Here is a 27,944-nt window from a genome sequence, read left to right on the forward strand (position 1 = left end):
GCTTGTACCGAGCCTCCGAGGTGGGTGCAGGGTCCCAAGCATTTGGGCCATCCTCTGTCGATTTCCCAGGCCATAGACAGGGAGCTGGATGAAAAGTGGAGCAGCCAGGACATGAACCAGCCTTCTTATAGGATCCTGGCACTTGCAAATTGAGAATTCAGCTACTGAACCACTGCATCAGGCCCCCATATAAAATAATAAGTAATTGGGATGCAGTTTATGGGAATTCCCTTCATTGTCTTTGTAATTTTTCCGTAAACCAAAACTAAAATTAAAAGTTTATTTATAAGTCAGTGAGTTGGGGCTACAGCTTTAGTGTAGTAGGCTAACCCTTAGTCTGTGGCACCAGAATCCAATATGGGTGATGTTTGGAGTCCTGGCCACTCAATTTCCAGCCCAGCTCCTTGCTAATGGCCTGACAAAGCAGCAGAGGATGGTCCAAGGCGCTGGGCCCACGTGGGAGACCTTGAAGCTCCTGGTTTCGGATTGACTCAGCTGTTGTACCATTTCAGAAGTGAACCAGAAGATGGAAGATCTATTTTTCTTCCTTTTATTCTCTGCAAAAACTCTCTCAAGAAAAATAAGTCAGGTCTCAGGATGGGGTATCTCATGCCTGGATTCCAGATGCCAGCCACCATGTGCACGTGGTGAGCTGTCCCTGGGCCTGCCTGGGTTCCGACGACTGCTCCCTTCGGGGTGAGTACACCAATTGGGGAGGTCTCCTTGACTGGGCAGGTCTGGGGTCCACCCGCTGTCCTCTTTGGGCGGTGAATGGGATTGGGGAGGGGCACAACCTTGGGCCTGGGAGTTTAAACTTGTGGGTCTCACAACAGGGCGTCTCATGCCTGGATCCCAGACGACAGCAACCAAGTGCACATGGTGAGTTGTCCCTGGGCGGCCAGTGCACCATTTGGCACCAGGCTCTGCTGCTGGCTGTCCCGCCTGGACCACTGGGGTTTTGGTTCTTTGAATCGCTGCCTAGGTAGCTCCAGGTTGACCCACTATGCTTCTAAGATGTGAATCAATCCTAAAGACAGTTACTCTTCCTTTGTAGAACTTGTAATCACTTGGGCTCGGCAGCCATGGCCTAGTGGCTAAAAGTCCTCGCCTTGAACGCCCTGGGATCCCATATGGGCACCAGTTCTAATCCCGGCAGCTCCCCTTCCCATCCAGCTCCCTGCTTGTGGCCTGGGAAAGCAGTCGAGGACGGCCCAGTGCATTGGGATCCTGCACCCATGTGGGAGACCTGGAAGAGGTACCTGGTTCCCGGCTTTGGATCAGCACAGCACCGGCCATTGCAGCTCACTTGGGGAATGAATCATCTGATGGAAGATCTTCCTCTCTGTCTCTCCTCTTCTCTGTATATCTAACTTTCCAATAAAAAAAAAATAAATCTCTAAAAAAAAAGAAAAAGAACTTGTAATCACTGAACAATGCTGACCACCAAATACCAGTCCATGCAAAAGTTATGGCTCAGGGCTTGTCCAGCAGAATCATATCCTGTTACCTGACATGATGATGGATCAGGAGAACGGTCACATTAAGCAGGGCCATTACATTACTAGCACTCAAGAACCTTATCTGGTGGTAGATTCTGTGGGGGATGTGTGGGCCAAACCCTGTGGAATCACTAGCCCCACTGGTTGGCTCAAAAGTTGGGGTGGTGATGGACTAATCTATGTGTGACCAAGGAGCCTGCCATCAATCACAGGTAAAGGAACCCACAACAGTCTGGACTGGTCAAGACAGCAGCACCCAAATGTGCATCCTGAATAGGGTGTGGGGTGGGCCAGGCTGCAACGTTCACCAGATCATACAAGGCCAAATGGAAGTCCAGACTTTGCCAGAACCTGGCCTAAACCCAATGGCATGTATGAGAACTGGGTCTGGGAGTGGATTAAGTGGAGGAACTTGGGAAACTACCTTGGCGAGTCATAGCTCCTGCTGGTGAACACGTGGTCCAGATCTAGGGGTTGGACGAGCTGGGCAAAGTAGCTCCAACAGCTGGCTAATGTGTCAATTGGTAATGGAACAGGGTGGACCGGGCAGGACTGAGGAAACTTTAGCTCACAAGCGAAACTAGAGACTAGCATGGAGTACAGGTCACGCTGAGCTAGGCTCACGTACCTACTGGTCTGCGTGAGCCAGGAACGCTAAGCCAGTGTCTAAGGCAGAGGTCGGGACAGGTAAGGGGCTGAGCCAAGCTGAGTAAGAGCAACCATTGGCATGCACGTCATCTATGGCTGGGAACAGGTCCGGTTGGGGAGCTCAGGGGACACCCTAGCTGGGTTGAGATTCCCACCAAAGGGCACGTGGGCTGGAATTGGGGCTGCGTTCCGATCCGGAAACAGTTGTAGTCTCCCTTGGCACAAGTGTGGACTGGGATTGGATGCACCGAGCCAGGCCAGACTCCAACACCATCTGGTGTCCTGGAGGACCAGGGTAGATGTGGGGTGGACTAGGCAAGCTTTCAATCCCTACTGAGCCATGTGTGAGCCATAGGTGGGTATGGACGAGCCATGGCTGGGATGAAACATGCAACGGCAAGGACCAGTTTGGGTTGAAGGCCAGTCAGGAAAAGCCACTGTTCCTGCTACGACAGGAGGTGAACTGAGCAGGGCTGGCTCATGGACTCCCTGGTATGCTCAAAATCTGGCATTGGGAGAGGTTCTCATGGAGGAGCCTGGACAACTCCTCTGGCAGGACACAGACCCTGCAAGTAAGTGCAAGAAACATGATACAAAACAGCCCAGAACAGGCCATGGAAAGTTACCCACTGGCATACATCTGGCATGGGTTGGGGGAAGACCAGGCTGAGTCAGTTCACGTCATCCACTGGCAAATCCAAGCACCAGAACAGAGTGTGGGTCAAACCAGGTTTGGTCGCGACAAAAACCAGTGCACATTAAGGAATGCCAAGGTGAGGATGCATTTACCAGATGTGACCGCAGCACCCAACCAGCATGCGTGAGAACCAGGAATGGAGGGGGCAGAGCCAGTAGGGGGAATATGGGGAGGTTCCCCTGCTGGACAACTACTCCCACTGGAGAGCGTGGGCTGGGAAGGGGGCAGACCAGACTAAGCAGGGCTACAACACCTGTGTGCCTCATGTGGACTAGAACAGGGAAAAGCCAGGCTGGGCTGATTATTCCTACTGGTGCAAGCATAAATTAGAGTGGGTGAGGGTTGGATGGGCTTAGTCACAGCATCAGCTGGCAGAAGCTAGCACTGGGGGCTAATTCTGTCAAGTCAAACCACAGAACTACCTGGAGAGTGCACAATCTGGGAGTGGGAGAGACCTGGGAGGAAAATAGTGGGCTCCTCCCTCTTGGGTTACCACTTCCACGGGAGGGCATGAAAACTAGGACAGGGGCTGGGGTGTCTAGAAAGACACCAACAGCATCTGTGTGGGCTGCATAGTGGAGCTGGTTAGATGGAACTAAGCTTTAATACCCATTGACATGTATGAAAGCCAAATGGGATGTGGGACAGACTGGACTAGTCTGCCACACATACTGGCAAACCAGGGTAGGGTGCTGGCCTGGTGGGGGTTATTGTGGGTTGCTCCAATTAGGCTGCAGCTCCTACTGGTTTATGCAAGGGCCGAGTATGTGCTGGGCAGAACCAGGCTAGACTGGAACACCCATTGGTTACAGTGGAAGTCAGGGCTGAAAACAGAACCAACCCAGCAATTGCAACCACCAGCTGATCAGGGTGATGGACTGTGGCGGTCCTTGTGCTTGCTAGTACATACGAGAATCTGGTCTGGGAATACCTCAGACAAAGTTTCTTTGGGGATCTCCCCAATCGAAATGCTGGACTCAGAACCCTAACCAAAAAAAGAGAGAAGACAGAACAGGTCAATCAACCACCTCAGCTATATGTTGGCAGCGAAACACTGGGAAAATGGAGGCTCTATGATGCACTATGTCAACCAGTGGATTCTTCAAAGACATCATCGTGCTTGTAGTGGCAAGATCGGCAGCGATTCATAATTGGTGAACTATCAAAACCACCTGAACAAGAACCTCAGAGCATGCCCTACGTCCGGGACCTGGGGAGGGTGGGAAATTGGGTGGGCTTTCTCCCTAAATACCCCCCTTTAAACATGAAGGAAACAATATGGAAATAAAAGTCTTACCCACTTTCCTATAGCCCTTGAACTTTTTTACCCTAATTAACTATGTAAAGATTGTCAAAAATAAAATAAAAATAAATAAACTAATTAAAAAAAAAGAAAAATAAGTCAAAACGTCAATAGGGAGAGAACCAAGATGGCAGAATAGGGTAAGGACACGTTTAAATGGATGGAAAAACATTAACCAGTATGAAGCAAAGAGGACACATTCCAAGAAACAGGAGAGGACAGAACAACAGCAGAGGGGTACCTGGAGTCTGACAGACACAGGAAAGCTGCAAAAACAACAGTGTGGTGTTGTAGTGACTGATACCCCAGTGGCATTCAGCGAATGGCAATCTGAACTCCACCAGCAGCCGGAACTCCACCAGCAACAAGGAAAATAATACAGACTATGGCATCATACTGTTCAAATTAGGTCCATGTGGCCCTCAGACCTAACAGCCAACAGGTTCCTGCAATATTACCACCAACAACAACCTACTTATATAGGATTCCTGTTGTCTCCCTAATCCTGGCACCTGCTCTAACCGGAAGTGGGAAAAAGGCTGTAGAGACAACGGTGCAGCCTCAGCATAGTATCACAGGAGGTGGAGAATGATGAGACAGGAGCTGGGGCTATGGAAATCATGTGGAAATCTAATATAAAAAAACAGACCTGGAACTTGCTGGAGGAAGTCACATAATTGACTGTAAACAAACAGCCATGTACCAACTGCAATTAATAAAATCGAACTGTAGACCTGTGAGTGACACAGCTTAGAAACCTGCCCCAAGGAGAAGAATCTGAAAACAAAAAGTACAATGACCAAGAGCAAAAGAAGAGACAAAGGCACAATGAATATTACTGAAGACACCCCTACAAAGGAGCAAAACCCTATGCCAACTTCAGAGTTCACTGAAGAAGACATCGAGAAAATGGGAAATACAGAATTCAAAACATTTGCTATAAAGCTTTTTATCAACAGCGAGAAGTACGTAAAGCAGGAGTTCAAGGAACTTACGGAGTATGTCACACTGGAAATGAATCAAATGAAAGCTGATACATCAGAAATGAAGAATACAGTGGAGCAACTTAAAAGTACAGTGGAGAGTCTCCAAAATAGAATGAAGGAAGCAGAAGAAAGAATGTCAGAACTGGACGATATTCCCTGTCATCCGGGGGAAACAAACCAAAAGCTGGAAGCAGGGCTGGATCAGGCCAAAAAAAGTATTCAAGAATTGAAAGACACTATTGAAAGGACAAATGTAAGAGTTATGGGAGTCCCCGAAGGTGCAGAAAGACAAACTGGGATAAAAGGTGTATTCAATGAAATAATAAGGGAAAATTTTCCGAATCTAGAGAAAGAATTGAGAAATAACGTCCAAGAGGGGCACAGAACTCCCAACAGGCCTATTCAAAAATGATCTTCACCACAGCACATGATAATCAAGCTCTCTCCAACTGAACATAAGGAAAACATCCTTAAATCTGCATGTGAAAAAAAATCAACTGACATATAAAGGAATGTCAATTAAACTCACAGGAGATCTCTCACAGGAAATTCTACAGGCCAGAAGAGAATGGAGTGACATATTCCAGATTCTAAAAGAAAAAAATTGTCAGCCCAGGATAACATATCCAGCAAAGCTTTCTTTTGTCTTTGAAAGTGAAGTAAGGGCCCAGCAGCGTGGCCTAACGGCTAAAGTCCTCGCCTTGAAAGCCCCGAGATCCCATATGGGCGCCGGTTCTAATCCCTGCAGCTCCACTTCCCATCCAGCTCCCTGCTTGTGGCCTGGGAAAGCAGTCAAGGACGGCCCAAAACTTTGGGACCCTGCACCCGAATGTGAGACCTGGAAGAGGTTCCTGTTTCCCAGCATCGGATTGGCGCGTATCGGCCCGTTGCGGCTCACTTGGGGAGTGAACCCTGGGACGGAAGATCTTCCTCTCTGTCTCTCCTCCTCTCTGTATATGCGGCTTTCCAATAATAATAAATCTTAAAAAAAAAAAAAGAAAAAAGAAAAAAAGAAAGTGAAGTAAAATTCTTCCACAGGAAAGAAAAGTTAAAATAAGTTGCCTCTTTCAAACCTGCCCTATAAACGATACTTACAGATGTTCTCTTGACAGAGAAGAGGAATAGCACCAAACAAAACCAAAGGCAAATGTGAAGAATATCCCAGTAAAATGACAATAGAAGACTAAATCAATGAACAACCCATTGCTAAAATGAAAGGACCAAATTACCACCCATTCATATTAACCCTGAGTGGAAATGGCTTAAACTCATTAAGTAAACATCATAGATTAGTAGACTGGATTAAAATAATAAAATCTATCTATTCGTTGCCTAGAGGAGACACATTTCACCAACAAAATCAGCAGAAACTATATCTCATGGATTTTGATTTTTTTTGTTTTTGATAGTTTCATCTCTTCAAAACACTTTTTCTGATTAAATTCTTCGATGACTCATAGATCATATAGTAGCATCATTTTCTTCAAGAAGGTTCTTGATTTTCCTTTTCATTTCTTCAGCGACACATTAGTGATTCAATAGCATGTTATTTAACTTCATGGTGTTAATTTGTTTTTTCTTCCTGTTGTTTTGTTTTGTGACTTTTCATTTAAGAGGCTGTATAGCAGCTGTGTAATGGAGACTCTCATATCTAGTAACACATTACTTAACTTCATGGCATTGTAAATTTCTATTTTATTTCCAATTGTTGATTTTGTATTGTGGCTTTTAATTTAAGGGGATGTACAATAACTGTGAAATGGAGACTAACATATCCACATGTGAGGATGCAATGTAGTATGCATCTCTACTTCCAGACAAAAGATGGACTCCCAATGAAACTGTTTACTATGACAATAGGATGCTGTACTCTGCCATTGCCCATGCCCAAAATAATGGACATATGACTGTGTATGATACTTTAGTAATGATATAGGGGAACTCAGTGGGGGGGGGTGAGTTTCGGAGGAAATGGACGAATAATAATAATAATAATAATAATAATAACAACAACAACAAACAGTACAACCCAGTGACTTCCCATTCATCCCATCACACTGTTGTCGTACTCATTCTTTAATACTACCCACATACGATCCTGTGTTCTAACTATCTGCAACTGCTTGGAAACCACATTCTATTTAAACCGTGGCCATGTATCTCAAATTAAAAAAAAAAAAATGTCAATAGGAAAACTTGTTAAGAGAGAGCCTGAATATACGCTGAGTGTATAATGGTAACACAATCTATGTCCTGAAAACAATCAGAAAGAGATTAAGTACAGGTAAATTTGTCCATTTATCATTCAGAAAGCGAGGGGGTTTTTGTTTAATGATTTGTCTGTTCTTAATCTTGTAGTAGAGATCATCTCAAAGAGAGGAAAATTTAATCGGGTCCATTTGAGATTGTCGATCCTGAATTCACCAAAAATTCACTCGGATGAAGTGAGTTCTGATTTGATTCCTAAGTTCTACTTACCGGAAGGTTTAATGTTATTCTTATTATTCCATTTTTTAATATATTGCTATTGGAAAGCTTGAAAAAGACACACTGAAAGTTTTATAAGCTTACAAAGATGAGACTAAAATTCTACATTATCTTGACAAAGTTTTAGATAAAAACATGTATTATGCAGGGAAATACAGACGTAAAGAACACTCTTTTGCATCCACCCCAAACTTCATCTGTATCCTCCTGAGATAAACCCTAGGTTTGAAAACACTTCCCAAAGCACTGACTGTAGGAGGACATTGTGACCATAGGTCAGCGACCGTAGTCAGTAGTCAGTAGTCAGCGAGCACAGGATTACAGTTGATGGGACAATATTTGTATGATAAACAACAGAATGGATGTCTTGTGTGTGACTGGATATCCTTTGCATGAGAACAACTGTATGGCTACCTTTTGTATACCTGATGAGATATCATTTGTATAAGAACAGTTGAGTGGGAAGTAATACACAAGGCAAAAAGACTTCCAAACTAAGGCATAGAAATAGTTGATGGTTCTGTTGATGAACTAAGTATCTCTACCCTAACCCTGTATGACCCTCAGCATATAAAGTCTGTTGCCCCTAATAAATTTTGGCTATTGATCATCAGTCAGTAGTCCAAGCGTGTTATTATCGGCTCCGTGCACCAAGTCCATCGCTGCAGGACAGTGAAAACTGACCTCTGGAAAAGTCGGCTAGATGAGGAATACGAGCCCCGATCACTTTACATTCATTAGAGGGCACTGTTTTCCTCAATTCCATTCAGAGGACAAAAGGCAGCTTTTAGTGATACCTCCTTTTTAAAATTTTTTTTGATTTACTTATTTAATTTTTGATGATGTTTAAATTATAGCTCAGAACAAATATTCTGAGTACAGAATTTTTATTAAAATTTATCCCCAGAAAAAACTTTGAACCATTAAATGAGAAAATTATTTCAACAGAAATGTCTCAGGCAAAATTATGATCATCACAAACCTATACCAAAAATAAGTTGGTGTTATACTATTACCTATTCATTTCTGAATATCAAACAACAAGCTCTTCGTGCATACAACACAGGGTAACCTTATCCTTTAGAATATCTAACCAAGACAGGTTTTGGCAGAAAAATCCTATCATGTAGCACGTAAAAACAAAATACAGTAAGTGCTGGCAATTCAGAAGCCATCACCAGTTGCTCCTATTTTATAAATTACAAACCCAGCTGGGAAGCATGTCATCTTTATTTCTACATGGCTCCTAAGTATTTTCTACTTTTATTTGCATATCATTGCCATATAATCCATGATTTTAATAAATTTCTAATTCATTTGCCTGTCTTTGGTCTTTCATTTTTATTCACTGTTTACACTTTTCCTGTAGCTATCATCATGAAATAAAAATGTGATCATGTCAGCTCTTGTTTAAACAAATACCTCTGATGTCCTTCCATTCCCCAGGATAAAGTCCAGACTCTTTGGCCAGACCTGTTTCTTTCCTTTTTTTTTTCCTGACATATTAACTACAGTGTGGATGTGCTTCCTATCCTTTTAAGTCGTATTTTTTTTTCTAAATATTAGTCTGTATGTACTCATTATGTCAGCAATATTTCCTCAACATAACATATATATAGATAGACAGATAGATATGAAGAATGTTCCTCTGCTAAGAACACCCTTTATTTATAGACTGATTCTTAACCTGACAAATTGCTACCCATCTTTCTAAGACCAGGTCAACTATTATTTCCTCTAAAAGCTTCGGATTTGCAGAGACATGTCACCAACTACCGTCTCTTGTTGGCCCATAGCACTTTCTACGAATGTCATGTATAGGACTCAGTCATGTAAGATTCTCACACAAACCATCACCTGAGGATATGCTGCAGGTGATAATGCAGCAAGAAACCTGTCTTTCGAATAAACAATAGATCACTGTCATATAAATAATCAAAAAATACTTCCCAGGTATGTACCTGAAAAATATGCTTTATACAGAACATATAAAGAATTCAAAAAATTGCACAAAACCTAGTAGAAAAGAGGCAACAGATTTGGGCGGTAAGTCATAAGTGTATTTAAAAGATGCATACTAAACAGGAGCTTAGCTTAGTCATCTGAGAAATGCAACATAAAAGCATAGTGACAGCCCACCATTTATCTTCCATAAAATAAACAAACAAACAAAAAAAACAAATCAGAATCAAATATTGGCAAGGAGAGCAACCAGAACTATCACACACTGTGACAAAAGTCTAAATTGGTACAACCGCTTGAGAAACCTGCTTTGACAGTTTTCTACAAAAGCCAAACATTTGCATACAGCACAACCAACAATTCTGTTCCTACATATGCAACCAACTGAAATGCTTACATGCATTAACAAAAAGCATGCACAAGAATGGTGATACAGCACTATTTGATATTAGGGGAAAAAATGAAAATAATCAGATGACTGTCAGTAAAAAACAGGAAACAATGAATAACATACCAAACAGTACACTACACTCATATAATGGAATACTGGACAACAAGAATAAATGAGCCATATTGGCATGCAACAATATAGATGGAATTCAAAGTTAATACTGAGCACAAAGAGCCAAAGACAAAAATAATGCATATTGGAACACACAGTATATACAGGCACTTCAAAAACATCGCAGAAAATTGAGTTAAAAGGTAAGTTCATTTTGATGACAAAACAGTTCTAACCTCCCACAAAGTTTTTTTTAAATAATACATACTTTCCTAGGAATTTTCTAAAGACTCCTTGTATAATACACATATAAATTTTGTATTAAAAATGCATTCCTACATATTTCTATAAAGTATACTTTACCATATTTATATATTTACAATTATATAAAGTTGGAAAGCTTCAATAAAAATCATCAGGAAATATTAAACACTTTAAAAATAATAAAGAATGTGTATATGAATGAGAATTAAAGGGGATCATATTTGAAAATATAATATTAAAATAATATCAGAACAGAATGACACTGGTGGGTGAAACTAATCTGTTGTTACAAGGCGGGCAGTATGGCTACAGTTGAGGAAACGTGGAGTATCAAGTGAAGAAAATGATAGAAGGCAGTTTTTGGATTAAAAGAGGGTTTTTTTCTTAATGATCTTTCTATGTATTCATTATATGTATATATTAACATTCCTAAAACTGAATGCCTAATTATAGTCTGCACAGTTCTCTGAATATTAGCATATGCTAATATAAATGTATATATGTATGTTTCAATAAACCCATAAGAATAGAAAAAGACAATGTAATAAAACTGAGTAATTCGATAGGTGTATGAATCAATTTAGCTTCCCCTCCTCTGCAAAAAAAAAATCAGATAAGCGGATTCAATAGTGCAGATATGGGAAACTAGAAACTTACTAGGGAGGCTCTACGAGACCGTCGGCTCATTGGCTGATCAAATGGTGGACTGTTGATCTGCAACTTTTCAAGATATCCATCAGGTATTCTGATGTCTGCAGGCAGTGATAACCGTTTATTTAAATCCTAAAAACAGAAAGAGGGTAATCAAATAAAAAAAGAAAAAGACAAAGGCTCTTGGCTTTTGAAAACAACATACATATATTTTAACAATAAGTAACCAGAGTTTCATTGCAGTTGCAAAGTTATCTATGCTAATTATATATGAGCAACATATCTAAAAGGCAAGTACTTATTTTAAGCACTGTTCCTAACCCAGTTTCACAAAATGAGCCCATTGCAACTCTAGTTATTCCTTTGTCACTTCACTGGTAAATTAAACTTGGATTTTACATGAAATAACTATAGCAAATACTAGGAAAAGGAAGATTATCACAAAACATAACCAATTTTATATAAAACATAACTTGACAGGGAACCTCTCACATCAAGAATCATAAACCCTATAAAAACTAACTGCTCTTACTTTTAGCAGTAATCAGACCATGAAACAGAATGGAGATACACAGAGGAGCTCGGTAAATATTTACTGAGATAGGCAAGATTTAAGTAAAAAGATACAATATGTTTCCAAAATGCTGAAACTAAGTAATGAAAAGATACAGATTCTCCCCATACTAATTTTATATATTCTCATAGCACTGAAGAAAATTAGAAAAAAATCTAAAATTGATCTTGAATAGACTGAAAATAAAATACTCCATTCTACAAACAAAAGATAGATGCTCCTGGACTCATTATGATTTGATAACACTGTTCGTCAAAAATGCATTTAATAAACACAACCTACTAAATAGCACTGCAGATTATCAATTGTTTCCCCTTCTGACTGCAGGGTTGACTGAGAGCTGTGACGCACTGCTACTATCTAACAACACAGGGAAAATGTCAAACTGTATATCATTAGCCTAAGGTTTCCAATCATTTTCCCATCGCAATGAAGTTACAAATCTGATGCTGTATGATTGGTGTAAGTCTACGAACACACACACACACACACACACACACACACAGGGAAGAGGTAAAGAAGCCTTTCTAGATATTACAGTTTACTATAAAAATCACATGATCTGGAATGTGTCACCCTTGTCTGAAAAAATAACAACTCACTGTAAGACTGGGAAATTCCAGGTACAGATCTTAAAAACAAAACATTTAGATATCAGAAAATCACACATATAGTGAAAAAAAATCAAGTTGCTCTCAATGTTGAAAATGTTATCATTTAGAAAATTGTTTTCCTTTATGGATGCAGAAATAATTTTTTCTTTAAAATTTATTTTTACTGGAAAGGCAAATATTCAGACAGGAGAGAAAGATCTTCCATCTGCTGATTCACTGCCCAATGGAAAACAATGCCTGGGGCTGAGCCAATCCAAAAGCAGGAGCCAAGACCTTTTCCGGGTCCTCCGTCCAGATGGCAGTCTTGAGGCTTTGAGTCATTCTCCACTGCTTTCCCAGGCCAAAGGCAGGGAGCTGAATGGGAAGCAGAGCAGCCAGGACAGGAACACACACCCACGCAGCATTGCAGTGCAAGGTGAGCACTTAGATACAAGTCTATGTGTTGAGCCCCAGAAATAATTTTAATAGTAAAATGTAGTCAATCAAGAGGTCTGGGGCTGGCTGTGGGGCAGGCTGCAATTTGCAACACTGGACATCCCTTTCTCAGTGCCAGTTTCAGTCCCCAATACTCCACTTCTTTTATTTTTAAGAAAGATTTATTTATTTTTATTGGAAAGGTGGATATACAGAAAAGAAGAAAGACAGAGAGAAAGATCTTCCATCTGATGGTTCATTCCCCAAGCGGCAGCAACGGCTGGAGCTGAGCCAATCTGAAGCCAGAAGCCAGGAGCTTCTTCTGGGGTCTCCCATTCGGGTGCAGGGTCCCAGGGCTTTGGGCCGTCCTCAACTGCTTTCCCAGGCCACAGGAAGGGGGCTGGATAGGCAGCAGAGCTGCTGGGATTAAAACTGGCACCCATATGGGATCTCCGTGCGTTCAAGACGAGGACTTTAGCCGCCACGCTATCACGCCAGGCCCAATCACTTCTTTTTTAAGAGTTGTATTTATTGAAAAAGCAGATCAGGTTCCTGGAGAGAAGGAGAGAGATGCACCTGCTGCTTCACTCCCCCAGTAGACGCAACAGCCAGAGCAGAGCAGCTCTGAAGCCAGGAGCTCCCAGGTCTCACTTGGATGCTAGGTCCCAAGCAGGGAGTTGGGTGGGAAGTGGAGCAGCCAGGACACAAACCTGTGCCCATATGGCATCCTGGTACTTGTAAGGTGAGCATTTAGCCATTTAGCTATTAAGCCATCACGCTGAGAGCAACACCCTACTCTTTTTTTTTTTTTTTTTAGATTTATTTATTTTTATTACAAAGTCAGATATACAGAGAGGAGGAGAGACAGAGAGGAAGATCTTTCGTCCGATGATTAACTCCCCAAGTGAGCCGCAACGGCTGGTACGCGCGCCGATCCGAAGCCAGGAACCAGGAACTTCCTCCAGGTCTCCCACGCGGGCGCAGGGTCCCAAAGCATTGGACCGTCCTCGACTGCTTTCCCAGGCCACAAGCAAGGAGCTGGATGGGAAGTGGAGCTGCCGGGATTAGAACCGGCGCCCATATGGGATCCCGGGGCGTTCAAGGCGAGGACTTGAGCTGCTAGGCCACGCTGCCGGGCCCCAACACCCTACTCTTGATCCACTAAAGGAAGGCAGTAAAAATAATCCAACTACTTGTGTTCCTGCCACCCATATGGGAGACCCACATGCAGTTCCTGGCTTCTGCCTTAGGCCTGGCCCCCTTCTAGCTGTCAGGGCCATTTGCGGACTGACTCAGCAGATAGGCAGATAACACAGTGTGTCTACCTTCCGTTTCTCCTTCTTTCTTAGCCCTCCATCTCCCTACTTTCATCCTTCCCTCTCTCCATCTCACCCCTTCTCTGTTGCTGTGTCCTCACATAAATTTTTTTAAAAAATCATTCCATAACATTTTTCAGTAAATGGTTTTAATGTGAAGTCTATGCTAAAATGATAAATCATTATCAACTTCTCAGGGTTCTGGCATAATAATAAGAAACCAAAATTAATTTATAATTCTTTCATATGGAAAAACAACTCACATGTGCTACAGAGATTCATAGATATAATAAATTACAGAGAAAATGATACCCACATATTTAAAATATAAAAAGAGGGGAAGTCATTTATTTTATTCACATCCTTTAAATTTGAACTTATACATGAGTGAACTACTCATATGAATCTCAAAATATAATTAATCTTTTGTAAAGAAGAATTTGCTAAAAAGTACTAGCCTAGATTTCTTGAATTTGTGACAATTCACTTTTCCTGACACAAAACCTAAAACAGTGTTTCACATAATATGAACAATTATGCTTAATATATATCTGGCTTTGGGAGAAGAAGAAAAAAGGAAATTAGGGCCCATCATGGTAGTCCAGTAGCTAAAGTCCTCGCCTTGAACACACTGGGATCTCATCTGGATGCCAGTTCTAATCCCGGTGGCCCCAAGTCTCATTCAGCTCCCTGCCTGCGGTCTGGGAAAGCAGTCGAGGACAGCCCAAAGTTTGGGACCCTGCATCCAGATGGGAGACCCAGAAGAAGTTCCTGGCTCCTGGCTTCAGATTTGGCGCAGCACAGGCCATTGTGGTCACCTGGGGAGTGAAATCAGAGTACGGAAGATCTTCCTCTCTGTGTATCTGACTTTGCAATAATAAATTTAAAAAAAAGAAAAAAAGAAAAAAAAAAACCTCTTACAAGTATCATCTGTTTCCATGCAATTTTCAAATGAGAATCTGAAAATTCACATGTACACCCACCCACACACACACACATATACACACACAGACAATTACAGGGCTTTTTTTTAAACCCTTACCTCCATTGAGATCCGTCTATGTATCCGATTTCTGAGACAAACACCAGTAGGTGACTGTACTTCATCAGAGGATGTCCCGGATGCTTGGTCACTCTCACCATCTGATCCCATTTTTAGATTTTCATGAACAATGTCTGTATCAGAAAGCAAGAGACTGATCTTAAAAGAATATACCCTATCTATATCACATGCTATCATTAAGGGTAAGATGGAGACAAGTCAACATGTGAAAATCATAGATAACATAAATGTCTTTTACATTCTGGATGAATGAATATTTAACAGACCAGAACACAGCTCATGTGTCTTAAAAGAAGGTAACAAATTCTTTTCTACTTGCTCAGATTATGAAGAAATTAGCACTCAAGTTATCAATAACTGGGCAGTAAAACTACAGAGTGAAAATAATACTTGAGAATTAATCAGCACTCTCATTTTCAAGATCTGGGAGCTAAAATTGAAAGGTTAAATGACTTTCCAAAGGTCACATAGCTAAGAGGCAGATCCGGAATAGAAACTTGGTATTTCCCCTCTTAGTTCAGTTATTATTTCATTAAATAATGTGTCTTCAGATACACAAGACAAAAAGCTGGCTCTCTGAATAGTTTTGAATTATTAAAACCAGTTTCTACCTCGCAAAAGCTATAAGTCTGTTAGATGTAAAAATACGAACTGGATTGTGGTGTGTTTTAATAGAAAAAAATCAAATAGGAGAGGATAATAACTACTAACATGCAGATCTTCATATTCATACTTGCTTATATATTTGCATCAATCATCCCCTAGCCCAATTTTCAAGGACTAGAAACAACGCCAGCTCTAGCCTCTCTGCCACTATTTCTCTCCACAACACTCTTGACCTAAAAAGCAGCATGCTGCCTCACATGCAATGCCTTCACAGCACTTGGCTTTTCCACAACTGTAGAGAGGAACATTCCCCATCTGAGCAACTAGACAAATTGAGGTTTATTCTTCAAAAGTATGTTCCTGTGTCATCACACTATGACATCCCTTTTTTTTTAATTCTATGACACAGTTTAAGGTACTGGGGTCTCTCCTCTTCCCCATGTTTTCTCCCCTCCAGAGTGACATCCTTTGTAATCTCAACTACAGACGACTACTGTGCCTACACGCTAGCTTTACTAAAGAGCATTTTGTGTGATTACATGCTGCATTATTAGAATCTGGGGGACAGATCTGGCTTATTAACTTCGTATTTCCAGAGCTTTGTACAAAACTGCCTAGCACTTAAAATACATTCAATACATATTCAAATGAACTAAATATTAACTAAAAATCAAGGAATGAATTCTCCCAATGAAATGCTGTATGAAAATGTTTATGTGTAAGGTATTTGAAAGTAGTTTTTAAATATAAGCTCTTAAACAATACTAACTTAGAATATGAGAATTGCTTAAATGATTAATAAATTGAACTTAAAATTCTCATCAAAAATCAATCTTGGAAACTCAAAATTGAGAAAATTTCAATTCACACTTATAAGCAGCTTGTAAATGGTAATATTCTCTAATAACATAATATATAACTTTAGAAAATATTCATGTTCAAATGTGTTAAAAATTAACACAGCAGAAAAAGTTAATATATTGAGGACTGAGTTCTAATCTAGTAAAATCTGTTATTTTAACCCACATACATTCTTTTGTCGCTTTTAAGATACTGCTAATGATTTAATCATGCCTTCCTCTGCTAGCAAAATCTGAAAAACTTCCTTTCATAGGAAATTTTGACCAAAAATAAAATACTGTAAAAACTGCTCAGCTGAGTTTGCGAGACCATGTGGGAAAGACCCAGGAAGCAGAAACAGAGAACTGAAAACCTAGAGCACTCATGCATAAATGGATTCTGTTCCTTGCGAGCAGTTGCTCATCTTGATAAGAAGGTACTTGGCTTTACCTGCCACACTGGGATAAAAGATGAAGCCTTGCGTGTCTGAGCTGGGAGACCTTTCCTTAGCAACACCCATTCTCCAAGTGCTACATCTCTTTCTTAAAGGCAGACTTAAAAAATCTGCCCTGCTGCACAAGGACTACAAAAAAAGTTTATTAATCTCAGACCATTAATGAACGTCAGTACCATATGATTCAAACAAGAGATTACTTGTATCATTAACAAAGTCTAATTTCAACAGAAATATAGGCTGAAATTGTCATGTGCATCAACAACAAGGAAACAGTGAAAGCTTACGTCAGAACATCATACACTTTTCAGCATGGTGCGGAACCTATTTGCTGAACCAGGTACTAGTTTCTGAGAACTAGAGGAATATTTACATGCGCAATTTCTGTGTCATTCCCAATGTAAAGAAACACTTACATCGGACCTGACTTACTGATTTTCTCGTAAGTCCAGGCCAAGAATACAGAAAAAGCATGGTTTGGTTCTGTATGCTGTCTCAACTTAAACTGTTTTTTACATTTTAAAAGGTACACTAAACAAAGGGATATGCAACAAAGAACATTTATTCATAAACTATAAAAACTTACTAGCTGGCTCTTTATAGAAAGAATCTGCCAAGATCCTGATCTTGACAAGGCACAAGATAAATTAAACCATGATCAGCAGTGTTTTCTGATTCCATGAGATAAATATTGTGCATGTGGCTTATTTCAAGTTGCCAATACAACATCACTTAATGTGCAGTTGGTAAGAAAGGTACAGTAGCACATCACAATATTGAATTTTGGCTACAGAGACACAACAGTAATAAATAACAGCACAACAATGGCTTAAATAAAAAGAGGAGAAATAATTAGGCGGTAGTAACTATTCATTTTCTTATTTTTAATTTAGCTTAATACATTTACATAGTTTATAATTCATTAATGACAATATTTAGTAAACTGCTTGTAAAATTCCTGAAATTTTAACCATTGGTTCTCATGAATAGCTTGCACCTCTACAAGGCTAAAGGCGTCCAATGTGGATAAATAAATAATACCCAAATTAATAAAACATAAGGAAATAATCTGTCATGGCCATAGTAGCCAGATTAAGTAAACAGCAAGGTAAAATCCTCAAGAACTTAAGAAAACATTATCTGTTAGATGGTAACAGTTAGGGTTAAAAAGATTTTAAAAATTAAAACATAGTAATAAGACACCTTCAAAGTAGGTCAGAGATATAAACAAACAGATACAGAAAATTGTAGACATGTATTGCTCCTGGACATTTAAAAAGACTCAGTGTAGAGTAACGATTTTAATGATAATCATATATGCTAATTATTATACTGTATTGCACGGTAATCTTTTTTTTCCGATCACATGGTAATCTTAAGAGTTAATAAGGTATGAGCCTAAATTTAGCACCTTCCTAAACTGCCACTCATTTTGAAATCCTGCATTCATTTCTTAGGAAGTTTGTTTCCTTCATGGGTAGATGTTTTTTAGTATTTTGCTGCTTTATTAACACTTTTATCTGTTCAGAACTTTCCATCTTTGTTATTTCTCCTACTCCCAACTTGATTTTTATCTGATAGAAGAAATCAGATAGTAATGGATGAGTGACTTGCATACAGCTGAAACCTAAGTAGGTACACATTACCCACCATCACAAAGTTATATATAATGGACAAATAACCAAATTACCCAATCTACTTCCATTTCTGGGCATTGCCATGAAGGAGCCCAGGCTTCCTCCAATAACGCTGTGTGGTCTCCGCAATGGGGGCTTCTTGAACGACCCTGTGTACTGGTGGAGGAAGGAATGCACACTGTGAGACGTTGGAGGTCTGCCATTCTTCACGATAGGCTCTGTGGTTCACAGCATCCAAAAATCAATCCATCATCAGCCCAAGATTCAGGAACACAGGAACCGCATGGAGAACACAAACAAAAACACAACATGAAGTTGTAACAGAGTTCATTACAGTTCATTTCCTTGATTCTCTCTATAAGGTACTTAAACTAAAATGATTTCTAAGAAAGCACATCATACAGAAAATATTTTAGTACTTGAAGCTGCTTTAATAACCTTATTCACTTCTTACATAATCAAAGTTAGCTAATAATCACAAAACTAATAGAACTACTTTTTGTTAATTTGCTTATTATCTGTCAAAATTTGTTTCTACATTCCTCCAATTTGCTACCTAGTATTTGCCTTATGATTAAGCATGCTACAGCATTAAAATGCATGCCCCTGTCCTAAATGAATTAACATTAATATCTGTCAGACATTCAAAATAATACCTTAATTGGTGAGTCAAAGAGAAATACTAAGGTACAGATCAACAAGGGTCTGGAATTATTCCAGCAAGATTAAACTTTAAACAATTTTTTTTTCTAAGATTTATATTTCAGAAGTATTACACAGAGAGGAATGGGAGATACCTTCCACCCTGCTAGTTCACTACCCAATGACCGCAGCTGCTAGGGCTGGGACAGACAGGAGCCTAGAAGTGGGAAATGTATATGAGTCTCCCATGTGAGAAGCAGGAACACAAGTACCAGGGTCATCTTCTGTTGCTTTTCCAGGCACATTAGCAAGGACCTGGATTGTAACTGCAGCAGTTGGGCCTCCAAACTGGTGCCCATGTGGGATGCCAGTTACACAGGTTACAGATTAACCCAGTATGCCACAATGCCAGCCCAAATATAAGAGAGCTTTTAAACAACTGCAAACTCATTATTCATGAGGAAACCTTTTAAAAGCACAACAATGAAATATTAGTTATAAATGGGAAAGGATGTGCTTTGTAATATTCACAGGACACTTATGACTGCTTCTAGTTTTTTAAAGACTTATCTTTATTGGAAAGGCATATTTACAGAGAAAAGGAGAGACAGAGAAGAAAATCCTGGATGGAAAGTGGAACAGCTGGGACATAAACTGGCAACTACATAGGACACAGGATGTGCAAGGTGAAGATCTAGCTACTTGGCCATCTCTCCAGCCTGACTCCTTCTATTTTTTTCTTCTTTTAGGTTTTATTTGTTTATTTATTTTTTATTGGAAAGTCAGATATGTAGAGAGGAGGAGAGATAGGAAGATTTTCCATCCGCTGATTCACTCCCCAAGCGGTCTCAATGGCCAGAACTGCTTCAATCCTAAGTCAGGAGCCTGGAACTTCCTTCAGGTCTCCCATGAGGATACAGCATTCCAAGGCTTTGGGCCATCCTTGACTCCTCTCCCAGGCCACAAGCACGGAGTTGGATGGGAAGCGGGTCCGCTGGGTGGCCATATGGGATCCCAGCATATGCAAGGTGAGGACTTTAGCCGCTAGGCCACGCCGCTGGGCCCAATAATTATCTTATTTTTCCTCCTGACAGACCAGACTAGTATTTCCAGTCAGCATCTACTGCACTGGACCCGTCCTGATACTTCTAAGGAAGAGCTTTGATAATAGGTTAAGGACATAGTCTTCATGACACACAAGCCTTTTGTTACTAGGATTATATTTTTACAGGTAGCAATCAAGAAATTTTAAAACCAACTAGTCTGCTCTGAATACTATGTCACCTAAAATACGGCTAACTCCTCTACCACAGCTGACAATGAGGTGTAACAGGCTTATCACACATTAAGAGCAGGGTGGCAGGACAAGGCGACTCTGAACCTTAGAGTAAGCAATCCTTCTTACAAGAAAAACTTCTTGATGTAATAACACAGATGAGTGGATTAGCCTTAAAAAAAAAAAAAAAAAAAAGGTACCAACAGCCACATGGCCTGATCCTGATCCTTTCTTACTGGCTGCCTAAGAGCCAGGAGTAGGGGCATGGAGTAAAGGAAAAGAATATTGGAGGCTCAATATAAGGTCTTCTAATCCTCATACAAGACCATAGGAGATACGGGCAAATGCCTTAACACATAATGAAGAACATTTCTCCAAAGTTGCCTGTGCCTTCCCTGGCTGAGGCTTGTTGATGAAGAATATGAGAATCTTGGGGACCAGAGCATTGGCACAGCACACTAACCCTCTTCCCTTGGTGTCAGCATCCCAAAGGGCTAGGGGTTCATGTCCCAGATTCTCCACTTCCAATCCAGCTTCCTGCAAATGGTCTGGGAAAGAAGCAGAGGATGGCCCAAATCCTCGGGCCCCTACATTCCCATGGGAGATGTGGAAGAAATTCCTGGATTCCAGCTTTAATCAGCCTATCTCTGGCAATGGTGGCCATTTTGGGAGTGAACCAATGGATGAAAAATCTGTCTCTCTCTCTTTCTAACTCTCAAATAAGAGAAATAAATCTAAAAAAAGTTAAGAATATTAAATCTTATAAAATAACCAACTGTCTCAAAATAGATGGAGAAGTTCATATAAGGAACATTATAGAAAATACAGTTTAGAATATACACGGTTTTTGTTTGCCTATATATTTCCTAATCGAATCACAATAAAAAATAAAATATCCTGCCCGCAGACAGCAATGTAGTTGCTATATAAGGTTATGCTAAGAGAGTATAAAAATAAAGGAGATTACAACTACATTGATTCATTCAATGAATATTTACTATATATCTGTTTTTGATAACCACTATTCAGTCACTGGGTAAAAAAAAAAGCCACTCAACAAGAACATAACATCTATTGGAAAGAAGAGATATCACACACACACTCCTACCCACCCCAGCCAACAAAAAGTAATATACAAAAGATGTGATGGAAAAAAAAAGTTACAGCTACTTTACATTCAATGTTGAGCAAAGTTCTCTACAAATTTAAGATACAAAAAAGCCAATCAAGGGAGGTAAGTGAGTGGGGAATAATCTACGAAGAGATGGCCTTTACATGGTTTTCGAACTTCAATGTGTTTCAAAGTCACATTCAAGGAACTGCTGAAAACAGTATCACTGAGTCTGATTCCAAGATTTCCTGAGATTGGGCTGCTTTATGTGAAATGTGAAAAGAAGCATTTCTAACAAATTTCCAACCGATGTTGACGCTGTTAGTCCACAGACCACATTTTGAGAACTACTGTATTAGAAGAACAGAAACAAGGCAAGAATAGCTGTAATACATGCTGAGGTGGGAATGAGAGGAACACTAGGGTAAGCGGTAGCTTCAGAGAGGGGGGCTGAGAACAACTCACTGAGCACTTTATACATCACTATAAAAACTTAAACAGCAGCTCTGAAATGGCAGTGACATGATCTGATTCCAGTTTCTAGAACATTTCTGTGAGGGGTTAGACAGAGTGGGAGGTAAATGTAGGGATGATTATAAATGGGTAGCACAATAGAGAACATTCTCTAGTTTCTTTGCAAAGCTCATCAATTTCATAGTTTCTATCACTACTTTGCCTCATTTTATAGATGAATTATATTCCATTCTATGGCTATATTAAATTCATTTATCCATTCATTTGTTGATGGCCATATTATGTTGTTTTTTCCATCTGTAGGTTACTCTGAATGGTGCTATTATGTATACAAAATACTCAGGTACAATATTTTGTTTCAATATCTGTAGAAGGACACTGTGACCCTAGAAGGTCAGCAAGCACAAGATTACAACTGATGTGATACATTTATAGGAAACCAATCAGATGGATGCCTTTTCCGTGACTGATTGGATATCATTTGCATGGAACAAATGAGCAGACAGCTTGTAAATGAGAACACTTGGTGGCTTATACAAAACAAAAGAACTCCAAACAAGGGTGTAGAAACAATTGATGGGTTCCACAGATAAGCTCAAAATCTCCTCCCTTATCCTAAGTGACCCTTGGTCTACGAAAGTCTGATGCCACTGATAAACTGCGGCTATTGACCATCAGTCAGCAGTCCACGTGTTTGCACCAATCAATCATGGCTGGACAGCTAACAGATACCTAGTTCAGTTCCTTGGTGTATACCACTAGGATTGGATTTGCTGAAAATGCAGTAATTCTACATTTAGACTACTGAGTGCTGACAGAATTTCATAGGTTTTTTTTTCCTGACTTTTTTATACTTTTTAATGAGATAAGACAGATCAATCACTTTTGCTTAGTTTCATTTTGACTGTGTTTTTTTTTCATAGAGGGAGAAATACATACTATCAATGCACACATGATTTGGAAGGATTTGAATTATCCAGTAATCTAATCGTATCCTAACACAAATAATCAATGCTAACAGATAATATTAATACAATGAATGTTTTTAGTTATGTGCAGTCACATGAAAGATAATACCATAAGAAGGACTACCTTTCTATTATTTGTGTTATGCATTATTTAATTTTGAAATAATTTATGATTTTTGCTGCTTTTCCGGGGTGCTGGTATCTCCATCTCAAAATCTGCATACCATATGATTCAGCAATAGCACTCCTAGGAATATATCCAAAACACCTGTTACACAAGAAACCAACATGCACCCCTATGTTCATAGCAGCACAACCAGTAATTGCAAAAACATGGAAGCAACCAAAATGCCCATCAGCAGAAGACTGGATAAGAAAGCTATGGTTCAGGCCCGGCGGCGTGGCTAGCCGCTAAGGTCCTCGCCTTGAATGCCCCAGGATCCCATATGGGCGCCGGTTCATATCCCAGCAGCTCCACTTCCCATCCAGCTCCCTGCTTGTGGCCTGCGAAAGCAGCTGAAGACGGCCCAATGCATTGGGACACTGCACCCGCGTGGGAGACCTGGAAGAGGTTCCAGGTTCCCGGCTTCGGATCGGCGCGCATCAGCCCGTTGCGGCTCACTTGGGGAGTGAATCATCGGATGGAAGATCTTCCTCTCTGTCTCTCCTCTGTGTATATCTGGCTGTAATAAAATGAATAAATCTTTAAAAAAAAAAAAAAAAAGAAAGCTATGGTTCATCTACTCCATGGAATACTACTCAGCTATTTAAAAAAAAAAAAAATGCAGTTCTTTGTGGCAAAATGGGCCGAACTAGAAACCATAATGCTAAGGGAAATGAGCCAATCCCAAAAGGTTAGATACCGCATGTTTGCCTTAATTTAAGATGAAATGATATCAATATGAAAAACAGAACCTGTAAAATGTAGTATTATCTTAACCTCAAGCAGCCTATCTCACATGCAATAAGATATTGTGAAGTAACCAACAAACCAACAACCAATGTGAGTCAGACTGCTTATGATCTACATCAAAGAATTGTAAAACTTAATACACTTTTTCTTTAAAAGACTTATTTTATTTTTATTACAAAGTCAGATATACAGAGAGAAGGAGAGATAGAGAAGAAGTAGAGCTGCCAGGATTAGAACCAGCACCCATATGGGAATCCCAGCGCATTCAAGGCGAGGACCTTACCCACTAGGCCACGCCACCGGGACCCAACCTAATACACTTTTAATACCCTATGTTATTCTGTAATGGGGCGGGAGAGCGGAGAAATCTTCCATCATTCTGGAAGGTGTGAGGAAGACATGAAATATTAGTTACTCCTCACTAGGGTATTGAGGATTTCTCTGCACACCCCTCCTAAAACTGTTCTGCACCTTAATTGTTGACATATGTCTTGTTGGAGTTATAAGCCAGTCTAGACTACCCGAAAAAAAGCCAGGTTCAGCAAAATTATGCTTCAACACTATAAAAGGCTAAATATTATAATGAAAATAGACACAAGACAGCTGAACAGTAATCTATAGCTATTTTAAGATGTATGGAACCCGGCCGTATATAAACTAAAATTGAAATGTCAATGAAGTAGAAGTCACAGGATGTGGTTAAGAACTTGCATTTAGTTTTAACATACTGGTTAATACTATATCAATTAATTCCATAACGTTATAAATTGTTGCTGATGTTATGTTGGGGCTTTTAATTGAACGGGATGATACTCTGCCAGCTCTACCTTCAGACCAGAGAAGGTCTCCCCAAGAAGCCGTTGAACTTATCTGGACAATAAGATGCTGGACTCTATGCTGGATATATGCTCTTTAATGCAGGTGTACAGGCCACACACACAAAAAATGTTGTAAAACTACGAGGAAGCCAAAAACAGGAATTTAATAAGCTTCCCTAGCACATTTAAAAGATTTTTAAATTAGATTATACTAACAACAAAATATGTGAATATTTATTAAACATTTAGCAGTTTGGATATTATGTAATTCTTATTAAGAATACAAAGATACTATTGAAAAGGTGGCTTGAGTTCATTTTCTCTTAGCCAGGACTTCTTGTACTTAATTCTTCATTACTCCTGAAGGGTCAGCATCGACAGGGTAGCTTCACCAGGAACCAGAGACCCTGACTACCTATCATCCTATCTAACTCCTCATATTTCCAAACAGAGGAGTGAACAGGGATAAAGGGACGATGACCGCTCTAGCTTCTTCGAGCTGAAAGGGGGCGTTGTTGAGTAACTGCAGGAGTCAGGGGTTCTAGAGGCTCCTGGTAGAAGTAGAAGTCATCAGATGTCTGAAGTACTGCCTGGCACTTGAAGGTTTTTCTTCCCTCCATTCCCATCCACTTAAATGTAAAATTTTTTTAATCAAACCATTAACCACTTTTGCAGGACTAGAAGCGTCCCTCCATCTCCCATTCCTCCCGCCAGGCTGCAACCACTGCCAAGAAAAAACAGCTCCTAGAAGCCAGAGAACAATGCCCCTCTTCCTTTATATACAACAAAAGGGAGGAATGTAAGGAGTTATTCCAATATCCCTCCCCGGACCCAGCGCCATTCCTTCTTCCTCACAGCTCATGAAGTTCAGCCGTCCACCAATCAGATGTAACCTGGCATTCCACCTGAGAATCCCACCCCAATCATCCAGCCCCCTCCCCAACTCCGCCCACTCGCCAATCATCCCTAGGCATTCACCTGCAGGCGCCAACCTCCTGAGGCCTGCCCTCAATCCCTCCCAATCCCCGCCCCCTACACCTGGCAGACAAAAAGGCCCCACCCCAGGTGCGGCTCTCTTTCCCTTCTCTTCTCTCCCCTTCTTTCCTGATTTTCACCACCTCTACCCTGTTCCTGCCCCGTTGGAATAAACCTCCTAAGATACCAAAAAAAAAAAAAAAAAAAGAATACAAAGATACATGGTATAGAAGAATCCTCAGGATCTGAAACTAGGTGAACACTTGTGGAATTAGAACATTCCAGGAAACAAGCATGCAAAGCTACAGTATTCTGTGTCCTAAGACACATGAGAAAGTTATGAGAAAATAAAATGAAGCCTGGATGAACTTATCTAGAGAGCGTTTTTCACAGTGTAATTCAGAGGGGAAAGTATCTTCCCATTTCAATGGTTTACCATTGTCCTTGCTGCTGCTTTCTTCAATGGTCATCTGCTCTGCCAGCTCAGACAGCGACTCATCAATAGTCTGGCTTCCTCGAAGTGTGAGGGACAATCTTCTCTTAAATTTTTTCATCCTATCAGTTGAGTACGACTTGAAAAATCCTGAAAATAAAATGATCACACAATTAAAGTTATGAATATTTTATTGCTTCAAAATAGCAACAGTATAATGAAAAATTCTTGCTTTAGGTAAAGAAAATTCAACCTCTTGTTTAAAAAGATTCACTCACTCTGACTCTTGCTACATTAAATATTTGGCATCATCAAAAAAGTAGAAGTTCTACACAACCAAAAAAGTCAAACTTAAAGCACTACATCAAAATTTTAAAGGACTGGAAATTTCTTCAATGTGATTTTTTTTAAAGAAAATGTAGTTAAAGTACCAGTACTATTTTGATGCTTAGGTCTATCAATTTAACTGTCACTCATCACAGTGGAACCAGGAAGGAGATTTTCTGAAGATGCCTGTCTTCCCTTTCTCTTCTGGGAAAAGTGATAACAAGCACATAAAGATGGTTTGACATTGTAGTAGAACTGTATCCCATTTGCACACAGGAGAAAAAAAGTACAAGATGAAGGTATTTCAAGCAGCAATGCAACCTCAAGTACACAACACCCACTGCACTACAAAAGACAAATATATATCTATATATCTATATATCTATATATATAGATATATAGATATCCCAGACAAATAAATTCACTGGTATTTCTAGTCATCTTTAAGTGTAATTACCCATACCCAGTTTCATTAGCTTAGAACCAACCTGCTAAAATGAAAACATCCTTTGCAAAGCAGCAATTTGTTAGTTTATTTAGTCCTTATTATGTATTATAATGAGGCAGTGCTAAATTACTGGCTAACTAGGATCAAAATTCTCGAAAGTTTGGTTAAAACATTTTACCTAGTTTAATCAAAATTCTTACTTTGGTTCTTTAGAAGAAGACTTTACACTATCATTCATATGGATATTAATATAGGATAGCAATCAGATTCACAGGAAAGACACCTTATATGGTGGTTAAGATGTCATTAAGATACTATATCCCGGGCCTGACATGATAGCCTGGTGGCTAAAGTCCTCGCCTTGCACATGCTGGGATCCCATATGGATGCTGGTTCTAATGCTGGTGGCCCCACTTCCCATCCAGCTCCCTGATTGTGGCCCAGGAATGCAGTCGAGGACTGTCCAAGGCTTTGGGACTCTGCACCCATGTGGGAGACCCAGAAGAAACTCCTGGCTCCTGCTTTCGGATAGGCTCGGCTCAGCTCCAGCCATTGCAGCCACTTGGAGAGTGAAATCATCGGACGAAAGATCTTCCTCTCTGTCTCTCCTCCTCTCTATATATCTGCCAACCAATAAAAATAAATAAACCTTTTAAAAAGAAGATGCTATGATACTATATCCCATACAAGAGTGCCTGGGTTTGGTCTCATCTCCACTTCCAACTCCAGCTTCTATAGTTTATCCTGGAATGCAGCACATGATGGCTAAAGAGGCAGGGTCCCTGTCAGTTACATAGGAGATCTGGCCTGAGTTTCCGGGCCCTTGAGTTCAGCTTGGACTGGCTCTGGCTGTTGAGGGCGTCTGAGTGAGCCTGAGACAATCTCTTCCTTTGAGTCTCAGTCTCGCTTCCTGCATTTCCTCCATCTCTCTCTCTAACGTTCAAATAAAATAAGTCACTTTTTAAAAACCAGTGTGATTTACGGAAACTGTCTAAATTTGAGTCAGTTTTATATTACGTTTTTAAAGATCTAGTTTATTTTT

At 40.2% G+C, this 27,944-nt stretch overlaps 1 protein-coding gene across 1 annotated transcript in view; it reads right to left on the minus strand.

Annotated features, from left to right (window-relative positions):
- The window catches only part of CDK17 (cyclin dependent kinase 17), a 106,338-nt gene that overhangs the window by 29,461 nt on the left and 48,933 nt on the right, over nt 1-27,944 (minus strand). Inside the window, exons 2-5 of the mRNA XM_058673287.1 lie at nt 26,131-26,277; nt 18,571-18,735; nt 14,960-15,093; nt 11,006-11,131 (exon numbers count right to left, since the gene is read on the minus strand). Of these exons, the coding sequence (XP_058529270.1) occupies nt 11,006-11,131; nt 14,960-15,093; nt 18,571-18,735; nt 26,131-26,248 (543 nt within the window). The 5' untranslated portion in view covers nt 26,249-26,277. The remainder of the gene's footprint in view (nt 1-11,005; nt 11,132-14,959; nt 15,094-18,570; nt 18,736-26,130; nt 26,278-27,944) is intronic.

This window comes from Ochotona princeps, chromosome 15 (genome assembly GCF_030435755.1).
Source record: "Ochotona princeps isolate mOchPri1 chromosome 15, mOchPri1.hap1, whole genome shotgun sequence".
Lineage (NCBI taxonomy): Eukaryota > Metazoa > Chordata > Mammalia > Lagomorpha > Ochotonidae > Ochotona > Ochotona princeps.